This window comes from Boleophthalmus pectinirostris, unplaced genomic scaffold (genome assembly GCF_026225935.1).
Source record: "Boleophthalmus pectinirostris isolate CB_2022bp ecotype Guang Dong unplaced genomic scaffold, ASM2622593v1 HiC_scaffold_8, whole genome shotgun sequence".
Taxonomy (NCBI): Eukaryota; Metazoa; Chordata; class Actinopteri; order Gobiiformes; family Gobiidae; genus Boleophthalmus; species Boleophthalmus pectinirostris.
The window spans coordinates 33,895,677-33,920,177 of record NW_026571515.1 but is presented as its reverse complement, the minus strand read 5'-3'; the positions used below and the strand labels follow the sequence as shown (position 1 = coordinate 33,920,177).

General features: G+C 39.5%; 1 protein-coding gene across 1 annotated transcript; it reads left to right on the top strand.

The window, feature by feature from the left end:
• The first annotated feature begins 471 nt into the window (after positions 1-471).
• ankrd52a (ankyrin repeat domain 52a) lies at positions 472-23,893 on the top strand. Its single transcript, XM_055165537.1, has 28 exons — positions 472-691; positions 1,277-1,360; positions 1,459-1,537; positions 1,627-1,697; positions 1,791-1,991; positions 2,067-2,154; positions 2,270-2,412; positions 3,039-3,251; positions 5,114-5,192; positions 5,268-5,382; positions 6,002-6,084; positions 6,208-6,325; positions 6,634-6,702; positions 6,789-6,929; positions 8,148-8,210; positions 8,288-8,399; positions 8,702-8,773; positions 9,102-9,303; positions 9,634-9,721; positions 9,866-9,983; positions 10,984-11,203; positions 11,394-11,481; positions 11,684-11,767; positions 13,243-13,388; positions 13,500-13,582; positions 13,668-13,750; positions 13,825-13,916; positions 14,207-23,893. Exons 1-28 carry the CDS (start codon positions 665-667, stop codon positions 14,479-14,481), a joined length of 3,237 nt encoding a protein of 1,078 aa, XP_055021512.1. The 5' UTR covers positions 472-664; the 3' UTR covers positions 14,482-23,893.
• Positions 23,894-24,501: the final 608 nt, after the last annotated feature.

The following is a 24,501-nucleotide window of genomic DNA, read 5'->3' as shown; positions in this document are numbered from 1 at the left end:
CATTTTTTTTAAAAAGTAGTATGTAGCCTGCCTGCACCATGGATCTATTAAAATAACTGACATGCACTCACTACAGCCAGAAATGAATCTGGACTGCTAGTGACTTGATCATATACAAGTTTTCTCATTCTCTGTATGTGTATGTGTGTGTATATGTGTATTTAAATTTTAATTTAAATTTTAATTTTAATTTTAATTTTAATTTTAATTTTTAATAATTTTTTAAAATTTAAATTTACGTGATGTTATGCCTGTCTGTAGCTATCCTATCATATATTTACATTTTTACATTGGCGCTTGCTCAAACATAATCATATTTATTTTTCCTCATGCCATTTCCAAAACACCCTGTGTTGTCTTGCCTGTGTTTGCCCACACAGTGCCGCCATCTCCCGGCACAGAGGAGCTGAAGCCTGCCGCTCCGCCACGCCTGTAGGAGGACCAGCTCCGGCCCAAACCCTTCCCCGTCGTCCCTCCGCCAAACACACACAGGATACACACAACAACACCCTGACAGATCCACGAAAAGAGACCAGCGCATTTCTGCTGTCTGCTGTCTACTGCGATGGGTGTAGTCTGAAAACAAGTGCATTCTGTGGCGAACCGCGATATACCTCGAAGTTGAATCCTCATGAAGGAGCTCCGTCCTGGCTGAGTTCGGGAGATGGGAGTACTCAACATTGCAGACCAGGTTTGATGAAAGAAAAATGCTTCGGGAAATTGTGTTGTGGCGCAGTCTATTTGCTGGGAATGATCAGGGCTTGTTCGCAGTCTTGCAGGGATTAAATCAAAATCGCATAAGTGCAAGTGATTGCTAAATTCGAGACATGCTTAATTTTTGGTTTACATCTTTATTTTTAAACATAGTCGCATATTTTCCCGTAATTTAGCTGAAAATAGTCGTAGACGCTGTTGTTGAGGCCTCGGTCTGGGTCTCGGCCAGCGCTGTGACAGAGTTAGCATAGTTAGCTTTGGGGCTAACAGCTAGAAGCTAATGCGCTAGCTTCGGCGACACTGGTTTGCACTGGATAAACAGGCCCCAGACCAATAAGATGTGGTGAGATAACTGGTGAATAGTTTTATTAAACCACACATTGCTAAAGCAGATTGTTCACACCCCATAAATTAGCGTGGGATATTTTTAACTTTCTAGCACGTCATGTACCTTGTGTTGTGCCGTAGTCTTTTCCTCAGCCAAATGTTGAATCATTGACTGTAAACCAATGACATTAATCGCATTTACTGGTTGTAATGGGAAATTTTCTATGTATTGCAGCCTCCTCTGGTCCAGGCCATCTTCAATCGCAATGCTGATGAAGTTCAATTATTATTGCACAAAAATGAGGACGTCAATGCACTGGTGGGTTACATCACATCTCTGCAGGCAAATGGAGTATATTTGGCCTATAACGTCATAACAGTAAAAATGTTAATGCTTAATTGGTTCACATCCAACAGGATCAAGAGCGGCGTACACCACTTCATGCTGCTGCCTGTGTGGGAGATGTCCACATTATAGACCTTCTCATAGAGGCAGGTGAGTATCAGGTTTAACTTTATTGTGATATTTACAAACATGAACTCAGTATTGCTTATAGCACCACTACTGTGACCTCTGTCTTTCAGGAGCCAGTGTGAATGCTAAAGACCATATTTGGTTGACCCCATTGCACAGAGCAGCCGCTTCCAGAAATGAAGTATGCCCCATAAATTTTTCCTTTATAATACAATCCATCTCTTATGTCCTTTACTGGCATTGTTGACAAATTGTGCACTTTGTTTGTCCCCAGAGAGCTGTAGGTTTGCTGCTGAGGCGAGGAGCTGAGGCAAATGCACGAGACAAGTCCTGGCAGACTCCTTTGCATGTGGCAGCTGCCAACCGCGGCACTCGCTGCGCAGAGGCCCTGCTGACCCAACTGAGCAACCTGAACATGGCCGATCGCAGTGGACGAACTGCCCTGCACCACGCTGCTCAGAGCGGGTTTCAAGAGGTGAGGCAAAGAACAGAAAGATATGTGACAAATAAATATTTGTCTATTAAGACTAAATACATTTGTATTTTTTAGATGGTGAAGCTCCTTCTGAACAAAGGGGCCAACATCAGTGCCATCGATAAGAAAGAAAGACAGCCTATTCATTGTGCTGCTTATTTAGGTAATACCGTTTTCCTACTTAATGTCTGTACACAATCATTAAAACACTTAAACATATTTGTAGTTTTTTCCATTTTAAGTATTGCATCCATGTCTCCTGTTGTGTGTATTTTTAGGGCATCTGGAGATTGTAAAATTACTGGTGTCCCGAAGTGCAGACAAGAACTGCAAAGATAAGCAGGGTTACACGCCTCTTCATGCTGCCGCTGCAGGTGGTCATATTGACATAGTTAAATACCTTCTGAGGATGGGCACTGAGGTGAGTCATCTTCAGTTCTTCTTTCGATAACTAGGCCTGTCACAATAATGACTATATTGATTTATGTTTTTTGGGGGCTTCGTAACATTTACAACCAGGGCTGCAACTGTAGACTGTATAAAGAAGTGAACTAAGAGAGTGTGACATCACCCATAGCATTCTGCTGTACTAAAACGGTGCTCACAATGCGAGCGGTTACTGGGGCGAATTTGGAGCCAGCCTGTATATTAGGAATGGGTATTCTTTAATGGACAAAATAGCGAAATAAAAACACCAAGATCATGTAGAGTAGGTTAATATGAACATTTTAAGATCAAAATGATGAATCTCACTGCAGCAGTTACAGAGAGAGTGGTGACAATATATATATTGGAGACGGGGGCAGAAGGAGCCAGAAGTGCCCCCATGTTCACTTCCTCTGTGGAACGCGGCGGCGTTGTCCTATTTTTGGGCTATTAGCTCAGGAGTGTAAACTAGTTTAAATATTATCATGCATAACAAAATATTGCACTTCAGTATTCATTATTGTTACAGGCTTACTGATGACCTGTATATCATTCAAAGATTTTAGAAATTCCTCTCAGTATTGCTGTAGGCACTGATTTTGATATGTTATTTTATCTTAGATTGACGAACCGAATGGATTTGGGAACACAGCACTCCATGTGGCTTGCTACATGGGGCAGGAGGCTGTGGCGACTGAACTTGTCAATCATGGAGCAAACGTTAACCAGCCCAACAAGTGTGGCTACACCCCTCTGCACCTGGCTGCTGTCTCCACCAACGGTGCCCTCTGTCTGGAGTTGCTGGTCAACAATGGGGCAGATGTCAACCAGCAGGTAAGGGTTGTTGTAGAAGTTCAGTTTGTCCAAGAAAGGGTGGAAGTAAAAGGCTGGAGACCAACTGGATGTCTTAAAGAGGAGAAGTTTATTTACTATACCGTCAGTGATGTGGGCCCTGGGGGACTTGAAATTATGATTAAGTGTGATTTCAAAGGTGAACATAGTATGATCTTGGAGTGTTCAAGCCCCTTTACTATGCTTCCAAAGGAGGAGGTTTATAAAGCAAATGTGGTGAGACTTTGAAGGCCAGTAGGCACAGGTTAGACAGCAATATGCCACAATTTAAATAATGGTATTCTAAGGGAAGATAATCGTGTTACAATAGCTCCTGTGAGTCAATGTTAAACTGAGAGATGTATGTGGAGGATAAATTACTTAAACTCTCCTACAAGGGTTATCATGAACCAAGAATAGTAAGAAAGTGCTCCTGAATTTTTTTTTGTTTTATTTAGTTGCACACTTTCATTAGTTTATGTTTAGAGCAGCTATAGCTGTTTTTTTTTTTAACCAGGTATTGTGCATTGTTGCTCTCAGATTGATTGAGAAAGTATTACTAGTTCTATCTGTTGGTTTTGCTCAAAGGTATGAGGTTATGTTAGGGGTGGGCGATATCTCGATATTTTAAATATATCGAGATAGTTTTTAAACTCGATATGAATTCTGACATATCGCATATATCGATATAATGCTTATATTTAATTTTTGATTTCGCCACTTTGCTTGTTTACCTTCTCTCTCGTCGCGTCCACGCGCCCCCGCCTCCCTGATTTTGTTTGCTCGTGTCTCCTTCACTCCTCACTACCACCGAGAACGCCGAAAGTTGGTGCCAGTGAAAAGCTTCAAGCACCACGAACCTTTTCCACCATTTACAGACAAAACCATCAGCAGCACATCCTCATATTCCACTGAGTCGCGTCCTTTAGCCCGAAAGAAGCTAAACCAGCTGAGCTGCTTGAGAAGTGCGCTGTTTTATGCAAATGAGCCATGCGCTTAAGTTTCGTTTCTGTAAAATGTAAACACACGTGCGCAAAAACTGCATTAAACACATTATTATCTCAAACGGGCTGATGTGGCTCTAGAGTCGTTATGCTTTATATCTTGTAAAGTTTAGCAATGTAAAGTTTATTTATGCAGAAGATTTTAATTAATCTGTTGCAGTGTCACTTGTGCAACAGTGTTTGGAATCGTTGGGTTTGATCTGCAGTGGATTGTGGGAAACCTCACAGCTCCTTACTGCTGGATAAGAACATGGATCTATTAAAATAAGGAACATCCTGAGCTTCCTCTGCTAAAGGAGCTCACGGTTATGATTATGGTTTGAATAACAGAGTTAATGCAAAGATGAGCTTGTGTTGAGTTGTTTTATTTATGAATGAAAAGAAAGAAATATGTATTATTTCTTTTATTTTACAGTTAAATTATTATTTATGTAATTAGGGTTTTTTGTAATCTTAAATGTTCCTATATGAACTGCCGACCTCTTACACTTCAATTTAAAAAAAAAGACCTTGTGGAATTTGGCATATTTGTTTTTGCAGTTTTCAGTTTTAGGGGGTTATTTTTTCTTGAACATATATCGAGATATATATCGTATATCGAGATATAGCAAAATATATCGAGATATATTTTTTTATCCATATCGCCCAGCCCTAGGTTATGTTACTCTTGTACCTTTGAACAAGACACACACTCTACATTTCTTCCTGAATAATTGTGTGGAGACACTGTTTGCTCAGTATAGTTGTCACAACTGTCAGTCTGTCACAGATCAAAGGTAAAAGGAAATTGGTTCTTAATAGAGGGTAATCCTGTGGTGCATTTACTGACACTGGATTTTTTTATTTTATTTTTTTTTCCAGAGCAAAGAAGGGAAGAGCCCCTTGCACATGGCAGCCATTCATGGGCGCTTTACACGCTCTCAGATCCTCATTCAAAATGGTAAAATTTCTGATCAAGTTTAAATTGTTTTTGTCAGGTTCTTCGATTGGCTTATTTTCCTCCTGTGTTTTTCAGGTGGGGAAATAGATAGTGTGGATAAGTATGGCAATACTCCTCTCCATGTTGCTGCTAAGTATGGCCATGAATTGCTGATCAGCACTCTGATGACCAATGGAGCAGACACGGCCAGGTATCTAAAACCTCTTATCAAAAATGCATTCAGCCAGTCTGTTATATGTGGTAGAGGTGAGCCATATACAGTTATATAAGATAGGTTGTTTATAACAAAAACTCGGTATTTATTAAAAATAATGTAAACAATACTCTCCATGTAATGTTCTAAGTATGGGTATAAAGCCATATTTAGATAGCGTATTTTCCAGTTCTTTCATATTGCTGAAATACCCTAACCTCAACTTCTTTCAACTATCAACTATCATCCATAACTATAATAAGCATAAGCATACTAATAATGCTTTGCAGTTGTAATGTGCTTTTCAGGCTTGTCGAAGCCCCTCAAAGTGCTACACTGTTGTCATTATTCAATGTAGTTACTATTGTAGCCACAGCTGCCCTGAGGCAGACTGATGGAATCCACTCTGTGCCATTGGCCCCCCCGACCACCACCAATCATGCATGCGCACGCCACTTACATACTAGCCAATGGGGGCGAAGTGTCTTGCCTAAGGACACAATGATAGAACTTGGTCCAAATGGGAATCAACCACTGCTCTAACCACTGAGCTTACCAACCATACAATTTCAGAAAAGAAGTGCTTTTACACATAATTCTTTTTTTTTCTTCTTAGACGTGGGATCCATGGAATGTTCCCTTTGCACTTAGCTGTGCTGTACGGGTTTTCAGACTGTTGTCGCAAGTTACTCTCCTCAGGTTTGTAATTGTTTTTATAAAGTATTCCTATGATCCTCTTCATATAGAATCTGTTAAATTATATATTTATTATTATTTTACTATTTACTATCAGTCAAATATGCTTTCTGTCCCCCACTACAGGTCAGCTGTATAGTATAGTTTCCTCTATGAGTAAAGAGCACGTACTATCAGCTGGGTTCGACATTAATACCCCGGACAACTTTGGGAGGACCTGCCTACACGCTGCTGCCTCTGGAGGGTAAGAGGTTTTTTTTGTTGTTTTTTTTACAAAATGTTCCTGCTGTTTACTGCCACCAAAAGGTATTTATTATTACATGTTTTCTCATCTCGTATGTAAAAATATATCTCAGCAATTTATAAAATACTTTGTTGATTTTGTTGACATGATTAGTTGTTGTTTACAGAATGAGAAGGAATTCAGTCTTATTTTAGTGATATAAAGCCTAATCAGACTGTGAGGTTTTAACTTTTGTCACTTCAGTTGTTTCTTTTACAAACTATTTAATCAAACCATACTCAATTAAATCTAAATGTTTGTCTTCACAGAAACGTTGAATGTCTGAACTTGCTCTTAAGCAGTGGTACTGACTTGAATAAGAGGGACTTAATGGGAAGGTTGGTCATCTTCTACAGAGTATTACATATGTATTACAGTTAACGTGAGTAAATGTTCCTCTGTATTTAACCCCTCTTCTGTGCAGGACACCGTTGCACTATGCGGCTGCTAATGGGAGGTACCAGTGCACTGTGGCCCTGGTGAGCGCTGGCGCTGAGGTCAATGAGGCGGACCAAACCGGCTGCACCCCCCTGCACTACTCTGCGGCCTCCCAAGCCTTCAGCAGGTACAGACCAGAGGTCTGAAGTAGGGATGGGCATGATTAATCGATTAATCGATAATTGATCATTAAGAATTTCATCGATTACGTTAATTTTAATCGACAAACCGAATGTAGATTGCTGTGCGTAGCGTGACCAAACGGGTCCATACATGTGTCTCTCTGCACTCAGAAGGAGCGTACCGAAGCACAAATGCGTATTTAACGATGATTTGTACAAGAAATTCTATGCTTTCCGTTGCGTTCGGGACAAGTGGGAGTCCATGTGCACAGTGTACAAAGCAGGAACATATATTTCGGTGTCCAGTGGGAAAAAGCTTTACCAGGTGAGAGTCGCGCAATGTTGATGACGAGTCCCCACCCCCGTACGGTGTCCTGGTTTTGTCAAACGCAAATCTGGTCACACTAACCTGTATTCCACTGAATCATGTCTTTTAATCCGACAGAAATTGACCGCATCAGCGACACAAGAGCTGTAGTTTTATCTTCGCTGAGTTTATGCAAATTAGCGATGCGGTTTTAAGTTTCGTTTCTGTGAGAGTTGCGCAAAACTGAATTAAACACATTATAATGTCAAACGGATTGATGTGGCTCTAGAGTCGTTACGGTTTATATGTCGTAAAGTTGAATTTATTTATGCAGGTTAGTAGTGCAGATAGTAATAATAATGATGATCATTTTAATATAAAAACGTTAATGATTAATCGATAATCGATCGTTAATTCTTCCGATGATCGATTAAGAAAATTTCATCGAATGCCCATCCCTAGTCTGAAGTGATGGGCCTGTCACTGAAGATATGAAGTTTGAGTGGATTATCATGAAATGAAATATTGTTAAAATCTTTTTTGTCAGGGTTATTGACCCTTTTACCTGTAATATAGTGGACAAAACCTAATGAATTACCTTTTGATTAAAGTTTTACTATGTAACCTTTCTGGTATAGGGTCTCCCACATGCTTGTTTCAATGGAGATGTTGTGCTTTGCAGAGAATTTTGACATTACAGCATTAAAATATATCATTGTTGCGGATATTAAAACCAGTGTTTTTATTGCTTGCTGGAGGAGCATAAGTTTAATGCTATGCTGTGGGACAAAAAACATCTCTATGGAGATGGTGGTGGCAGGTGGTGAACCAGCATATAATTAGATCCTTTATTATCCCTCTGCAATTATGAAAGGCAAAAATATGCACTTAACATCATGTTAATTTACATTTTTAGAGTCGATCGTCAATTTTCTGGAACTCATCAGAATAATGAAGATGAAGCAAAGGAATCATACTTGTGAGTTTCTCTGGGTTCAGTGAATACGGTTATCTGGGTTTTGTAATGTACACTATATGTATTTATTTCTTTACCAGCTGCTTGGAGCATCTTCTGGACAATGGAGCCGATCCTTCAATGGTCAATGCAAAGGGTTACAGCGCTGTTCACTATGCAGCTTATCATGGAAACAAACAAAACCTGGAGTTGGTAGGTTATCATGAGTATTATTTAATCTCTTAAAGAGAGATTAAAGGGACCATACCTGATTTAAAAAAAAAATAATAAAATTATAATGTGGTGAACCAGGAAGTAACACTGGGACAATGTTTGCATCCTGGTTGTTCTTAGCTTTTTTTACTCTGCCCTTTGAAAGTTGTAAAAACCATCTTCAAACTTAAAAACGCAAAAAAAAAAACAACAATAGTTTGTTTTAGTTCATTTTTAAGACTGTAAAAGGCTCTTTTTAAATTACAATGAAAATCTAATGTATGTTTTTTGTCCTTTTTTAGCTTCTGGAGATGTCCTTCAATGCACTAGGAGACATAGAAAGTAGTATTCCTGTCAGCCCCCTCCATCTTGCGGTAAGTTTTACACATGTATTTACTGCATTGTCTGTTCTCCTTAGACTTTAACAAACTTCATTCATTCACAAGGAAAATTTCTTGAATACAGTATCTTTATATATTACTTTATATTAAGAAAGAGCAAAAAATAAAAGTAATGAAATCCAAATGTGAAAATAAAAGCAGCAAAACACTTGAATAAGGCACAAATATACAGATTTGTATATGTATGTATTTGTAAGTTGCATAGTAGTAAATATAAAATAAATCTAGGCTATAAACAATAAACATCTATTGAGATGCTGTACCCTGCATTGAGTTGTGTCTGGTTGTTGTGTTTGTACAGGCGGACGGTGGACATTGGGGAGCGCTGCGTGTCCTGACAGAGACTGCGGCGTATGTGGACATGCAGGACGCGGCAGGCCGATCCGTGCTGTACCTGGCTGCACAGAAAGGCTTTGCTCGCTGTGTGGAAGTGTTGCTGGCTCAGGGCGCCTCCTGTCTACTCAATGACAACCACCTCATGTGGACTCCCATTCATGTTGCAGGTATTTACTGTGTTTTCACAGGAACATGTTAAGTATTGAAATTACATGCTTTTGACATAATGTTGTGTTATCCAACTCTGTAATATGAAATCTGAACATTGTACTTTAATTTTTGTTTTTGATCAAGGATTTACTAGATATAAAGTAACAAATTATGTTGCTATTGCTACATAGCTATAGGTATTCCAAGAGATGATATGCAGTATACAGAATTTTTGCAATTCTGGAACATTTTTGTGGTGGTTAATGTAACTACTGACCTTTGTTTATATGTATGTATGTATATACTGTATGCAACCATTTAATTTGTGTCTTTTCCTATCCCTCAAGCTGCTAATGGTCACGCGGACTGTCTTCGCATGATGATAGATTATGGAGAGGAGGGCGATCTCACCAACGTTGCTGACAAATTTGATCAGTGAGTTTTGTATATTAATTACACTGCGTAGTACTTTGGTGACTTTGTTGGTAAAGTGTGCTATACAAATAAAGGTGGATTGGAATTAGTTTTTTTAAAGAATTTTTTTGTAAGTAAATAAAGTATGCTTCTGTGTGTGCATAGGACTCCTCTGATGCTTGCGGTCTTGGGGGGTCACATCGACTGCGTTCACCTTTTGCTGGAGAAGGGTTCCTCGCCTGAAGCCAAGGACAAGAAGGGCAGCACAGCTTTACACAGGGGGGTATGTGAAGTTTAACCTTTGTCTCCTATATACAAAATATATATATACAAAATATAAGAGACAAGCAGCCAAGGCGTGCGACAGGAGAGATTGAGTCCATGAGAATGAGAAGATAAGATTTTGACATGAATTATAAAGCATAAATTATACGGGTCAGTCACAGTTTTAAGTTGGTATCATTGAAACACTGTTTTTTGGAACAACAGCTTCTCAAGAAATGCGACTCACTATTGCTTACCCCCCTCTTCCTTTTTGTCCTTGTGAAATGTAAACACATGGAAAACAAATCTCACAAGATATTTTCCACACATTCTTGAGGCAATTTTATTTATTCTGCATTTAACCAGGAACGTTCCACTGAGATTTGGAATTTGGAGTCTATGGTACATGTTGTCATCCCATGAGACTGCATTACACAAGATCTTGTACCATCCATAATAAAGGAAAGACTGGCATTCCCTATGCTTCATTTTATTTCCTTTCTCAAACTACCCCTGTGCCCTCTTTTCGGCATTGAACAACACTATTTTGTCTTTCATTATTATTTGTCATGTTGTTGTCTTTTCATCTACCCTACCAGTCAAAAGTTTGAACACACCATCTCATTCGATGTTTTTTTCTTCTTTATTTTTACTACCGTACTTTTTACAGTTTGTATATAGAATACATCAGATATTTTAATAATTATATAGCAAAAAAGGGTAAATAACTACAAAATATTTTTTTTAATCTTGTATTCAAATCCTCTAAGTAGCCACCCTTTGCTTGGTTGAAAAATATTTCGTATTAAGGTTTACTTACTTTTGTTACTTTACTGCATAATTCCAATATCATATATTTGATGTGTTTCATGTGTGTTCTAAGAGAAGAAACACTGAATGAGTATGTCCAGACTTTTGACTGAAAATGTTTTTATTTCTGAATGTTCTTCTGTCTCCATGTGATTGCTTATATAAGCAAATCAATAAAAAAAAACAACTATCCTCTGTCCTCTGCCCAGGCTGTGTTTGGTCACACTGACTGTGTAGCAGCTCTCCTGGATCACAAAGCGTCTGCACTGAGCCGGGACTCCCAGGGTAAGACTCCTCTGCACTACGCCGCGTCTCGAGGCCACGCCCACATCTTGGCCGCGCTGACACAGGCCGCCATCGCCACAGATCCACATGACAAACTGCTGGACAACAAACAATACACACCGCTACACTGGGCTGCGTACAAAGGTATAATCTGTGAATTGATGCTTTCAGAAATGAATTAGTCAATTTTCTGCTAAATATTGGAAATTGGATCAGTTAAATGTAAGTTAAGTGAGTTTTAAATTTCAGTTTATGATTTTGATTCAGCTCTGGTTTTACTGTGTATAATTGTGTAAAAAGAGCTTTGTATAAAACTACATTGCCCTTGTTTCAGGGCATGAAGACTGTTTGGAGGTTTTACTTGAATACAAAACATTTAACCATGAAGAGGGAAACCCTTTCACCCCACTGCACTGTGCTCTGTGAGTATCCAGATGATTACTGGGTCATATTCATCAAATGTTGATGAATGCTCTTTTTTTTAGAATAGATAGTTTTATTTATAGTTAAAATGGCATAACCATTTTAACTATAAATTATAGACATTTAGATTTAATTTACTTTGCTTGTTACTTAATTTTAAATGACCTAAAACAGTGCTGATGATGTATCTTTTCCCCTTAGCATTAATGGCCACAGCGGTGCTGCAGAGAGGCTGCTGGAGTCTGCTGGAGTCCAAATGATAAACACCCGAGATGCCAAAGGAAGGTAAGACTCAATACAGCTCAACTATTAACAGTGGTGCAGTGGAGTAAGCATTCAGTACAAACTGTAAAGGGCCGTTCACACCAAAGCGTCAAAAAACGCCTTGACGCCTCTATTTGGACGCCTTTGCATTTGAGTTTAGACGCCCCCGACGCGCGTTTTTGACGCCGTGGACGAACGGGACAGAAATACTTGACGCGCGTCCGTTGCCCTGGAAACAAGAGCCAGGTCCCGGTCTTTTCCAGAAACAATGTCAGACCAGACTGAGAGAGTGTTTTTATGACATAAAACATCAGCGGAGGAGATCGGGTCGACGACCGGGGCGTATATATATTTATACTCCGCTAATGACACTGGATCAGTCCCGGTCTAGTCCTGGTCTAGTCCTGGTCTAATACCGGTCTAATACCGGTCTAATCACGGTCTAATCACGGTCTAGTCACGGTCTAGTCGTGGTTTAATCTCGGTCTATTCAGGGTCTAGTCCTTGTTTAGTCTTCGGTCTAGTCTCGGTCTACTCCCGGTCTAGTCCTTGTTTAGTCCCGGTCTAGTCCTGGTTTAGTCCTAGTCCGGTCCTGGTATATTCCTTGCGATCGACTCTGGTGATTGTGGCATATATATTTAATCTCCGCTCATGTTTGTGGCTCTCGCTCTGGTTCTCGGGTCTTGCTTCCTGATAATAATGTTGCTGCATCACTGGATACTCGTCCCTGATTGGTTGACGCGACGCGTCTGACGCAAAAAGTTCAGCATTTTCAACTTCTTGACGCTGACGCCTTGGATGCGCGTCTAGACCGCTGACGCCAAAACGCTCAAGATGCGCCGCATCAACGCCAGATTCGCGCCGCGCTGACACCGAAAACGCGCCGCAAAAACGCACAACGCTCTAGTCACGCGTCCACATAGACTTTACATTGAAAGTGGACGCTTTGACGCCTTGGTGTGAACGGCCCTTAAGGTAGCCAGTTTGAGCCTTAATCCTTGGGAAAGGCGCTAAGATTTTTCTTACTCCCGTCTCAGTCTGTCCTTATTGAATATTTTGTATTTATATTATCTTTAAGCATTTTTCCCTCCTTATTGTTTGCATTTTATCATAGTATATATGTACTATTATTCATAGTTATGTTCACTGACAATGGAAAGAAAAGTTATTGTGAAATGGCAGTATTGGGTATTGGTATTTGGGCCATATCTGTGGTATTCTGAAGTACATTTTTAAATAAAACTTATTACAACTTAACTTATATTTATTATAGACAGCCTTTTAGTGGCGTGATGTTTTTCTCTTTTACTGTAATAAAATTGAATAGTGTTTGTCTACTTCTTCACACTCAGTATCAACATATATACTGAGGCCAGGTATTGTATCGTATGAGAACATCATTACACTAATCAAATCCCATTGCACCCTCAATTGAAAGGGATAAGATGAAAACAACAATACATTCAAACAATACAACTTCTGACTTGTTCTTTTAGGATCCCACTGCACGCTGCTGCATTCGCCGAGGATGTGGCCGGACTGCAGCTGATGCTTCGCCACGGAGCTGAAGTAAATGTCGTCGACGACAGCGGGCGCTCAGCTCTGATGGTCGCTGCAGACAGGGGGCACAGCGGAACAGTGGGTGAGTGAGGGAAAGGGGGGAGAGGGAAGAAAAGAGAGGGTGCGAGCGAGAGGGAGAGAAATCAGGACTGAATGTTGTAATGCTACTGTTAAGTATTTTGTTTTGTTACAGCCATCCTCCTCCATCGGGCCAAGGCTGATCTGACTTTGCTGGATGAGAATAAGAACACTGCCCTGCACTTGGCCTGCAGCAAGGTACGGCAGTGGATACAGTTTGATCTATTGTACTGTACTGTAACCCTTGTAGTTATTTTGCACATTAATTGTTTTGTTTTCTCAGGCTCATGAGATGTGTGCCTTGGTGATTCTTGGGGAGATCCACAATCCCACTCTAATAAACGCCACCAATAGTGCTCTGCAAATGTGAGAACCCTGAAGACGCAATCACAGCATAATTGTCATAGTTTCAGTTTGTTTGACATATCCCTCTCCCTCAGGCCTCTCCATCTCGCGGCTCGTAATGGTCTGTCCACTGTAGTTCAGGCACTTCTGAGCAGAGGAGCCACTGTGCTGGCCCTGGATGAGGAAGGTCAGTCTCATTCATGCTCACACATAAACTGCACTTTTGTGTTGTAATGGTGGTTAGATTTTACTGTCTCCTCCCTGTGGTAGAGAAGTGGGAAAAACTCACAGGTGATAAAGAGGCTGATATCTTCTTATGCCAAATCAAAGTTTTGGAGCTTTCTACCATGTTATAATGTTGTTTCCTCGAAAACATACCTGAAGTGGACAGAACGAAGACTGTGATTTCACCCTTAATTGACTTTTTGAACCTGTGGCCAAATATCTGCGTCAGTAATGTATATTTTGTTGTACCAGGTCACACGCCAGCCCTTGCCTGTGCCCCCAACAAAGACGTGGCCGACTGCCTGGCTCTGATCCTCTCTACCATGAAGCCTTTCCCCGCGCGGGACCCTCCCTCCTCCTGCTCCTGCTCCCCCCCCTCCGTCTCGCCCTCCCCAGGTCTCAACATACTCAAGCACTGCGGCATCACTGCTGCCTGCACCCCGCTGCCTAGCAACGGCCTCCACAACGGCTACGTCAAAGAGCGTCACGGCGCAGCGGTGGGGTTAGATGGGTGCTTGACCGAGTGAGAGCGAATCCCCCCCACACCCACCTGAGGCTGCTATCTCCACCAACACCACCAGGGGGCGCCTCCCTTTAACACGGCCGGAGAGAGCACCCACTGTCCCTGTTCTATGTATGTATGTGCCGTGGGTCATGTGCGTGTGAATGTCTGGTCTTCTCTTGAGGTGCAGTCAAACCTATTATGCAATTAGAGTCCATTCCTTCATTTCTTAGTAGTGCTTAATACGTGGAGGCAAATCGCTCTACTAGGTCACTCGGCTGAAGTCTGGCAACTAAACAAAAAAACAAACTTTACTAATCTGACCTTTTTGAAATGACGTAACCCTTTAAAATAACGCTGAAATAACTAAAACTCCAATTGCATGTAGCTTTAAGCAGTGACTGTCATATCATGCTCTGCTGTGGTGACCTGGTAGAGTCAACAATCACCCCTAAAGAATGATCAAAGACTTAATAATAATAATAATAATAATATTTAACTTTTTTTTTTTTGCTTTTTTGTTTTACTCATCCATTAGATTCTTATGAAGGAACCACACAAGGGAAAATTTAGCTTCTGAGTGCAATACAGTACAATCCGAATTGGAAAAGGGTCGAAAAGATGTTAGTCCCATTGTGTACTTTTAATTAATGCACGGCCTCAAATTGTTTGGCATTTAATATGATTTGGTTTTGCTGCTGAATATAAAACTTCATGTTGGGGTCTGCGTTGTTACATCTACCTTATCCGTAACGCTAACGACCCGCTATTTTAAGAGATGCTAAGTGTTTGTTAAGCTAGAATGTTTCTAAGCATATAAGTTATGACCAAAGTTGATCAACACTACTATGGCTATAAAATTATTTATTTGAGATGAACTGTACTGTATAGAGAGACAATAGATCTTGAAATACCTCGTCAACTCGTTTAGCAGCTGCTTCATCTTTCACCAGGGTCCATAGTTCTAGGTTCTCAATGGGGAACTAGAGTAGGATAGTGACTGACAGAGGCCTTGTTTATTTAGATGAAGGCTTTACTAGTAATGTCCAGGCTCGGGTCTACAGAGGTACAAAAGGGTGCATCACAATCTCATTTAAAGTAGTTTGCATCCAAGGTGCATAAATTAATGATACTTAATTGAAGAGTATTGTCTTTGCACCCTTATGCACCCACAGTCAGTTTGGTCTGCACCCGGGCCTGGTAATATCTGCCAACAACACCTCATCGAAGCATTGTATCTCTGAGCACATAAATGAACAAGCCATTTCAATTCTCCCATCTCGCAACAGTGTTTTAAAAAAAAAAAAAAAAATCGAAATTTAAAACAGCCGAAATATTTAAGGAGTGATCAGATTTGAGGTTTTTAGGCACCAACCAGTCATCAGCATTTTACGCTTGTTTTTACAACTCTGACAAAAGAGTATTTTCGAAGCTGGTGAACTAGTCTTAAAAATCAAATCTCTCGACTTGTCTGTGGTCGCCTCTGATCAGTTTGAAAAGTTAAGTATTATTTGATATTTATATTGGACAGTTTTCAAGCAATATTTTGTTTTTTGCCTTTTTTGTTAATGTTATTGAATAGACAATCACTGTCACAAGGGCTTTTGTTTCCCTGGAATGTGTTTGCTTTTGTTTAATTATAATTTTTTTCTTTTATTGTTTCATGAAGACTAACCTAAAGACTAAACGAATGGCTCTGTGTGTGCTGGGCATTTTACTGTCAGTGTCAACTCAAATGCACTGGATTGCCTTTACGGCATCTCATGAAATGCCTTTTGACCCATGCCTTCTGTAACACATCATTTCATGTATTGTTTCATAGGACAAGGTCTAACATGGCTTATCTTCTCACAAATTATATTGGCAGCACATTAAACCACGATTGCACCATAGTTTGTCATAGAGAAATGCCAGGGAGAGGACACCTAGCTTATCCTGGCATTTGCTTTGACCAGGGTGTTCAAACCCTCAATAAAAACAAATGGGGCTAAACGAATCGCAGAGGGAAATTTTGCTTAATTGTACTCGTTTATCAGGAAAAGCAGAATTCCAAATATGTGATCATATGTTAGATATTCATTATTGGTTTTTACTCAGAATGATTGTAACGGACCACTAGAGCTGTTTGTGACTTAGATGTTATATCTATGCTATTTTTCTTTTTTTTTTTTTTTTTTTTTCCACCAACTGGTGGTAAAAAAAGTCAAATGTTTTCATTGGCGTGATCGCTTCATATCCAAGGTGTGAAGTGGCACAGTTGCACACATTAGCTGACTGGATGAGAGAGGACCTAGACTAGGCTTTGTAGTGTATTCCCCAAAATGTCTTTCATTTTCCTGAACGAACCCTGACAATAGTGTCCTCTAGGTGGCGTTATAGTTAGACTTCTGTGACTGAAATGAAATGGAAGTAACTAGAAAACCACAGCCTTTATTCTCTTAATAATTTTTCATGAGAACGTAAATATTCTTATCATTAATATTAGGATTAGGAACAGTTGTTTGTAATCTCAGGATCTGTGCTAAAGCAGTGGACAGAATTTGTGAATCCAATCAAAATGCAGCCGATTCTTTGTCGACATTTTGTGATGATCAGTTTCATTTTGATCCCAGCACTTAATTAGTAAAGCACGCACTTTAGTGCATTCAGGTTCTAATTGTGCAACTAGAGCAGAGTAATGTATGTACTTATGTTTACATGCATGTGTGTTGCTGCTAAAACAACATGGTGTCTGATAAAAGCAAATAATTCTTTTAACCAAGCGTTCTCTGAGCACTTCAGGACAGTGTCCACTGCCCTCTGGCTTCACAGTGAAAGAGTTTAATACTGAGGCTGTATACTGGAGCCTCTCACTGCAGTCAGTGATACCACAGACGCTCCACACTGCCCTCTGCAGGTGCAGTCTGTCTGGGCAGGGATCTATCCACAGTGATGTCTTTACACCAGTTCACGGAGCCATTTCCCTTGCAGCTAAAGCGTCACAGTATTCTTATATCTGCTTTTTATTTGTGTGATAATATCTGAGTGACTGTGCATGAAGTTAGCTTATGTTCTGCTGCTGAAGCAGAGCTAGTAAAGTGTAAACTATGTATGGAGTCAGAAATGAAAAGCAATGAAAGGTCCAATTGTAGCAATAGTGTGTGTGTAATAATGTGCAGCACAAATCTTGCACTGCCATCAATTTAGGCCAATTCAGTAAATTATAACCTAAATGCCAATGGAAGATTTCAATGCGGGTTAGATGTTCTAATCTTTGGTCACAGAAAAGGCCTTTTTGCCAAAACGAGTCGAGCAGAATGAGTTTATGCATTTGTTCAAGCCGTTTACAGTCTGACCATCAATCTGAGCCATGAATCTCGTGACTGAACTGAATGTGGGGTCTGTTTAGGGCGGGCTTTAGTTCCTCCTGTCTTTAAACTATGGCTCTTCATTTGTCTTGCATAGATATGATTCTATCGGTAGCATGTAAAACTGTATTCTTTTAAATGAGACCGTGTGTGTAGTACCAGTAGTCTTCCTGGATAGAGGATCTGGATATGTTTGTGGCATTATTTTGGGTGTCTGGGCTTGCTAATGTGTACTTTCACCTTTCTTTCTCTCTCTCTCTTCATATATTTTCATTTGTGCTATGAATTAACATTGATATCTATCCATTCCATTGAGATTGCCTTACATTACAGCAAATACAGAGGGACAGAAAGGACTTACGGTTAATCTAGACACATGCACTCGTAAAGAGCCTACACCTAAGTAGTGCCATAGAAACCTTTATTTGCCTTTAGACATAATTCATAGTTACTCACATATACAGTTACATTGTGTTAAAAGCTTAGCCAATTACGCTAACAAATGGTACCGCATGAATTTTAGTACTGAAAATGCAAGCTTTCTCTTCACTTTTATCATCAGATAATTTTTTTAATTGGGAATTATTAAATATTGTTTGCCCATTATTTATATATTAATAAAGCAGTTCATGAGTTGTATGGCTGTTTAGCAGGTTTGAAATATGTAAAAAAAAAAATATTGATGTCCATTAATTGCATATAGTTGTACAAATTAGTTGCCTCAAAAGGATGTCTTGGTTCTTACTTGAAACACTGACAAATTCAATTTAACTCTCTGATCCACTGTTGAGCCTTTTGCCTTAAAAGCTAACAAGAAATATACCTGGCAGTACCTGATAATATTCGCGTCTCCCATAGAGTTATGCTACTTGCTTGGATTGCTTAAGATATTGGCTAATTTTGGTCTTAAAGATACCTGCTTTGGGTGTCAACAAAGCACACAACGAATTGGGGTAGCACATAGCTCAAGGTTGCCATGGTGCAGAGATTGTTTTGAAGTTGGGATAACGCCATATTAGCCACTGTGAATGAATGAATCCACTTAGAAACAATCAAAAAGTTGGTGTCTCGTATTGAAATCTTACAGATGCCGAGGAGATGGTGGTTGAAATCTATAGGAAATCTGATGTCGAATGAAAAAAAAAAAATTGAACTTTTCTTGTACAGCTGTTAACAAAGTAATATAGTGTGATTCATGTAGTTGTGGATAGTGTAATTCTGCTTAAACCAGCCTAAATCTGAAATGTATGTGCATAGCGTTTCCATGTCCTTTGAGAGGAGCATGAAGTTGCACCTTGTGTTTTTATTGGACCTGCAGTTATACCTCACCAGTCAAAGCTGAGATGATCCTCTGTCACTCTCCATCTACTTTATGCCAATTATGTTTTTTTTTTCTTTAGTATTGAGTGTGATTGTAATCTAGGCATGTCTTACTCTAACATGCTAAGTTCCCTTTTAGTGTAGACAGCATAAGACCCCACTTAAATGTTTATCTCATCATAACTAATAGAATAGTCATGCCGAAGCCTATTGGGGAAAAGAAGGTAGCTAATAAACTTTACCTCTGCATGTTGGGATGATACTCCTTTACTGTATGACTAATGCTAGTTGACCACCTTCCCTGCCTAAACACTGGCTCCTCCCCAACCTGTAGGATCTGTGTCATTTGAAGCACAGCGGTGGCATGGTGCCTTTATATGTTACTACCGAAAGGTACGGTCTTCCATTTGTATTTCCCAAAAGCCTTACAATGGGAAAAGAAACACTGAACCAAGGCTACAGTGGCTGGTGCATTTCACAGGAAAGAGTGGTTATTTCAAACCTGCATCAAAGTTTTTGCAACAAAGCTTAAAGGTGCATAATGGAATTTTCTGATGGAGGATCTGCCAACCTATTGTCTCCTGTAATGTTCTAGTGTTCCATAGTATGGCATTAATCTTGCATTTATTCAATTACAGGGTGTTTTATTGATAAAAAATACTTGAAAATCATGCATTCTATCTTTGAGCGAGTTTGCCTCTTCACAGATCTGACCTGCAACTTGGCCTGGTTATGTCACCTGCCTGTTTCCATGGGAATGCATACATTTAATGCCATACTGTGGAACATTGCTGGCAAAGGACTGACATCTCCACATCTGAATCAGTTGTATAGTACACCTTTAAATACTTCTGAATAGGTGATTAATTCTTATAGAGCGCACCCTTAAGGTGGCTGGATGAATTGCACATAGCGATGCAATAATAGGGCACATTACCATTACATTGATCTGGATCAATGAAAGCACAAACCCAAAGAAGGCACCTGAGGCTCAGTTGGCTTTTCTGACACCAGTGGCAAAAGGAGTCTTCACCAAATTCAAACATAAACTCGACTCCTGATGCTGAAAACAATCAGCTTTGATTGTCCGTTAGACATTAACTGTAGAAAGACCGCTGTCTGGAGTTTCCTGATTGTCCTTGTTGCTCTTTTGCTTTATTTCATCAGTAATTAGTAACTTTAAACACAGTTGTCCAATGCGGTACGTGCATTCTGGATCATGTTTGTTGTGGCTGTGTTGCGATTTGATTGTGGATATTTTCTGTTGACTTTAGGGTAGACTGACTAGGTTTGCAGTACTAGTTGTGTGCAGTGTTAATAACGGTGTGATCATATTCTAGGAGTGACGTAAAATTTGTTGTCTTACTGCGAAATATGGCATGAATCATTTTGTCAAAGCTGACCTCGTTTGAAACAGACAAAAGATAAAAGTGCAATAACATTTTGTTTCATTGCTTCCTCAGTTGAATATCTCTATTTTTATGCCCTATTTTGTTATCACCAAAAGTCACACGTCTGTAGCAAATGAAGGATTCCTCTGGTCCTCCTGTTTGGTTCAGAAGTGGCATTGGAACGTCGTGTGTTTATTCCATTTTTAAAACTGTGATCTATATCAAACTTTAGACGCTGCCTGCTCAGAAAAGGACCGTGCACAAGTTAACTTATATGTTTGAGTAGGTGAGTGTATGATGGGCTTTGATGGTAATGTAGATTAAACCTATTTCCTTGAATTCTGGTTTCTAGTCAGTAGACCTGTTAATTTGCATGTGTAGATGTATTATATGCATCCTCCTCCTTGAATGAAATGTTTTCTCAAAAATATTTAGACCTGCTGTCAGTGACGTATGCGGATAAAAGGACTTTGAAATGCCTTATATTTGTTTTATTGTTAAGCATTAAGGGTGATAAGCCCTCCCTTTTCAGAGTGTAGCCTATAGCCTGTATAGACTCTTGAGATTTGTATCTGCTGTTTAGCCCAGTGTTTGTGATTGTGGTTTAGAAACATTCCCCTGAAAGTGCCGTTTGTTCACCAGCAGAGGGAGCTGTGGGGAAAAGTGTTGAAGGGAAAAAGCTGCAGTGTTTAAATGAACCCCAGAGAAAGAGGAGTATTTTGCAGGTGAAATGAGGCCGCAGTCTGAAGGAGCACCTTAGCGACTCGCCCGGGCGCGGGTCCCAGCTGGAGTACTCTAAAAGCAGAGCCATATCAGAGAATTGTCCCAATAGGAGCCCCTTGAATGTGCTATTAGAAATAGCCTACTGTAGTTAAGGATGTATTCTGCATGTTCTGTGACATAGTGGTATTAGTCCCTTTTTGTTTTGTTTAGTCACCTTCACTGTAGATGTTGCCTCTTCATTGAAACTTCCGAGCTATTAACAATCCTCTCTCAACTGGACTAAAGCAGACGAGATCTGCTGCGAAGGCAGCCTTAAATCTTTGCCAGTTCTTGACCTGTCGGATATAAGGGGTTTCTCACTTTGAGTGGCTTATCTAGAGAGGCCCTTTTGAGTGGAAGGACTGTGGATCAGGGCGTGTGACAGTTACAATCAGATGTTTTCAGTGCACCTTCTCGATTCTTACGAACGTTGGCTCGTCCACCAACATTCCAAAGCTGATCTGGTCACAGTGAAGTCCCATTGATAAAGTCCTTTGGCTTTGCTGATGAATGACGTAAGCGTGTGTGTCTTTGACAGGGTCCCTATTAGCCTAACGTCGATTACCTCATTTTAAAGTCTGCAAATATACTACTCTACTGTGTGTAAAGGAGTCAATGCCATCACCAGCAGCGCGGTCTCCGGACCTGTGATGACAGGACCAACAAGTCAACATTAGCCAAATTTACACATCACCAGTTTTAGTCAATAGTGCTTAGACATGTTTCAACATTTTTACTGGCAAAAAGGGCCTAGAGTTTATCAGTTTGCAAATAACTACAGGTGCTTCAAGACTAGTCAGCATCTGAACCAAGTGCAAGTCCTTCACCAAAGTTTGAAAAGTTACGGTTTCTAGAGTCCACTGCTTCTCACGCGCTGACTGGCAATAGCACCTTTGGTTATTAGCTGTGTTTTAATGCTGCGCTAAAACCAGATGTGTTTATTACATATTTAAATGAAATCATGTTGGCATCACTTGCTGTTTTCAGTAGCATTTCTCCTACCTCTTTGTTTTGCAGCCTTGAATATTGTTTGTCCACCTGTTTCGACAAAGTACAGGAATACAGATTTATTACAAGCAATGGTAGTTATTCAAGTGTGGTCGTGTTGTATGTGTGTGTCTATTGACATTGGAAAAAATATTTATGAGAAGCATTTATATGACACAATACCACTGGAATGTGAAGCCAGACAATGTTTTAATGCAGATTGATGATAGTCTACCCCCTTTAACTTGCAGTGGTGAGTGGTCAGATAATCAATGCATCTGGCTTTTAAATTATGTCTTAAAGATGCATGTAACTTTTCTGATGGACGGTCTGTCACCTGTTTGTCTCGTGCAAGTGCTATTGCTTTGCCTGGAATATTCCACAGTATGGCATTAAACCAAACCTATTACCTTTTACTCAATTACTGATCTTTCTGTTCTTGTGTTTCAACTTCTTACTGTAGATGGCATTTTTGAGACTATTCATAATTCAAAAGATATAATATTTTGGTTTAAAATGTCAATATCTATGTCAACCGTAGTGTTTTCATCAGGCTAAAACCCGTGGATTACAAAAAAAAATACTTGGGTTTGTAAGAGTCACTTGCTTGTCTCCATGGAGATAGCAAAGTTTTATACCATACTGTGGAACATTCTAAGAAAACATTTCAGATACTCCACCTAAAAACTTGCATCATACCTCTTTAAATTTTGCATTAAAACATCACCACTGTCTTGCTTTTAAGTGTATTACAACATTACAGCTTCACTCGGGGTCAGCTATTGATCGCCCTGCAGTTAAATGAATTGAAGAGCTTGTCTAAAGAGGTGGATTTGTAAAATCTGTAGAGGGTCAGTTTGCCTTTTGACACCCATTTAACCACTTTAAAACCAAATTCTGCTACCTAAGCGTCGTCTACATACGGCCCTGTGTTACAAATCAGTCTGACGAAAGGGGTGAAAGACGAGGTGAACGGTTTGAGGTTTTCTGGCCTGATCCTGGCCCGGTGTTTTCCATAACCAAAACTCAAGTTAAGCTGTCAGCATTGACCAAAATACAAGCTGGACAATAACAAAGTGCAAATGTTTTTTTGTCTTCTAAACTGGCATTAAAATTTTTAATAACTGGACAGCTTGAGAAGTAAATAAAGACGGTAATTGGTATTTTAAATCCCTTTTTTAAAAATTTTGATTGAATGTTTTTAATAAGTATGTTTAATTAAGCATCATTGTATAACCAGGACAGGACCAGCCCACTTCAGATAACACACTGTCTTACCTAAACCTCAAGCCATTCATTTTTCTGTTTTACTTTTTTGTTAATTTCTTTTTTTTTTTTTTTTTTTTTTTCGACAATGCAATCCTGAAAGCACTTTGCCTTGTTGTTCTTTGTGTGAACATGTGAATGATGATTTGTTACAATTGTTAATATTATAATAATATGTAAAAGATCATTCACTGTTTTGGAAAAACCTGCATCTGTCTTTCTGACGTTAAAAGAATAACTAAAAAAAGTGACATTAAACCGGAATCTATTTTATAAAATGTTTGCTGCAGCCAATTGGTCTTGTCATTCAGTATTGTGGCTTAGGGTTGTTTGTGTTCAATAAAGTGCTATTGCTAAATATTTACTGATTGTGTTGTGGTTCTTTATCGTAAAAATGTGTGAATTTTGTATAATGTGAATGTATAAATTTGCAAAAAGTTTTTATATATTTACAAAACATTTGTGATGTGTGTTTTAATCAACAAGCGAACCTAAAGTAGGCTAATCCACAAGAGGTACTCCAGAGAAAGTGCAGAAGACTAATATGGGACAGTCACTCATCCTATCATGCATGTATTTAACCTTTAATTTTAACAGCAATATAAGATTTGAATTCTTCCTGGCCCCAGTGAGTAGAAAGAAGACAGGAATTTTCACAGAGGCAGATGCACGAAGAACTGTACACACAGGCCACACAAAAGTGATGACCACTGACCACTACTATACCCACTGCCGTACCATCCTAAAACATGGTGTCTTAATTTATTCTTAAATTGTCCTTTAACTTGTAGTTGTCCGTATCATAAGGTATAGTTTGCCTAGCAAAACCAGAATGCTATCACTTTGTAAAGTATTGAAGTGTGTATTCTGGATCTCAGGCAAAGGTATTTGAGAACAGAATGGAAATTTATTGAAATGTAATAGCTTGTTTTGAAGTGAAAATGGAACATTTCCTTTTTTATAATATGCATG

What these genes read in the sequence shown, in the direction of transcription:
- ankrd52a (XM_055165537.1), top strand. Translation starts at nt 665, where the DNA reads ATGGGAGTACTCAACATTGCAGACCAG. An exon ending in CAGCCGCTTCCAGAAATGAA is followed by an intron (nt 1,698 to 1,790) that starts GTATGCCCCATA and finishes GTTTGTCCCCAG; the next exon opens with AGAGCTGTAGGTTTGCTGCT. An exon ending in GAAGCAAAGGAATCATACTT is followed by an intron (nt 8,211 to 8,287) that starts GTGAGTTTCTCT and finishes TTTCTTTACCAG; the next exon opens with CTGCTTGGAGCATCTTCTGG.